Here is a 1,622-nt window from a genome sequence, read left to right on the forward strand (position 1 = left end):
ATGATAAGCTAATTTGAAAGTCAAAAGCTAATTTCTTCCAATTGACATGAACCAAATAGTTTGGGATCTTTATGGATGTGCTATCAATTAGAAGTCTAAGCCCAAAGGTAAGGTACAGATTAAAAAAAAGGCAGGAAATGGCTGCATATATGTAGCTTAATGAGGAAATTATTGCTCGGACAGTCGTGGTAAGGTGCTTGTTCTTACCATTGGTCATGGAGCAATTCAAGTCCAGGCTCACTGTTTGTTATCTTCTGGACTCATTGCCTAACAATGCAACAGCACATACACTCATACATCTCCCAGTGAGCAAATTGACTTCCACCACGGTTTCAAGGTACTACTTCCCTAATCCCTATGAAGATTTAGTTTGCATCTTGAAAATATTTCAACAAATGGCTAGCCCACAAATTGCAGTGGATACAAAAGCCAAAGTACAGCAATCCATAAGATAAGCTAATTTGATAAATCTTATAAAGAGCTGCCGAAATTGGCTAATTTGTTCATCACAAACTGACAGAAAGCCCAGCATTCCAACCAGCACATGTTACCCTCCACAAGGACTCATCCACATCTCAAGTTTTATTTCAAGAAATTCACAAGCAGCAGTATACACCCAATGATCACACCTTTGCACCTACGAAACCTGGCAACACCCAAGATAGATACCGCGACGGCAGCATAGGGGTGGTTATCTCCTCGTGCTCAGAACACGATGCGGAACTGCGGTGCGCCCTCGCCGGTGGCGGGCACCAGCTCCCAGCGGCACGGCTCGAGCTCGTCGGAGACGGGGCAGTACCCTGCGAGCGTGACGGCGGTGCCGGACTCCGCCGCCGACCCGAACTCGAAGACCGTCGCGTCCGGCTGCCGCTGCCGCAGCACCTCCACCGCCCCATGGGTGCCGGGGACGGCCACCTGGGCCTGCGCGCCTCCCGCTCCCTTCGCCGGCTGCTGGTTCGGGGCCTGCTCCGGCGAGCCGCGGCGGGAGCCCCTCCACCACGAGAAGAGCCCCATCGGCAGACGTGGGGAACCGGTGGGGATTGGATTAGGGGATTCTAGGGTTTTGGTGGGGAACAATTTAGACGAGGGGTTTGGCCACTCCAGCAGATCCTAAAGCACCACCTACTCCCTCCGTCCGCGAACAAGTATACATCTAGCTTTTATCCTAAGTCAAAGTTTTAAAACTTTAACCAACTTTATAGAAAAAAGTAGCAGCATTTATGGCACTAAATTAGTATCACTAGATTTGTTTTGAAATGCATTTTCATAATATATCAATTTGATGTCATATATACTACTACTCTTTTCTAAAAAATTGGTCAAAATTATAAAACTTTGACTTAGCAGAAATGATAGAAGTACACTTATTCACGGACGAAGGGAGTATAAAAATAGTATACAGACTCCCCTAAAACAAATTTATGATACCTCGAGGCATCAAGGGCGGAACAGATTCCGTAAACATGTATCATAAATTTTCTTTTCTTTTTTCTCTCACGCTTCTTCTTTCCTAAGGCGCACACATAGACGAACTCGAATTTCAGTCGGCCAGAACTGCGCCGCTCCGGCTTGCCGCCTGATGTGGCCCGCTGCCTGCTCCTGTGACGCTCCGGTGATGCTCC

General features: G+C 47.5%; 1 protein-coding gene across 1 annotated transcript; it reads right to left on the reverse strand.

Annotated features, from left to right (window-relative positions):
- Window positions 1-452: 452 nt before the first annotated feature.
- On the reverse strand, window positions 453-1,103 carry LOC109759016 (uncharacterized). The gene has a single exon (XM_020317858.4). It carries the CDS (start codon window positions 1,012-1,014, stop codon window positions 706-708), a length of 309 nt encoding a protein of 102 aa, XP_020173447.1. The 5' UTR covers window positions 1,015-1,103; the 3' UTR covers window positions 453-705.
- Window positions 1,104-1,622: the final 519 nt, after the last annotated feature.

Source organism: Aegilops tauschii, chromosome 1 (assembly GCF_002575655.3).
Source record: "Aegilops tauschii subsp. strangulata cultivar AL8/78 chromosome 1, Aet v6.0, whole genome shotgun sequence".
Lineage (NCBI taxonomy): Eukaryota > Viridiplantae > Streptophyta > Magnoliopsida > Poales > Poaceae > Aegilops > Aegilops tauschii.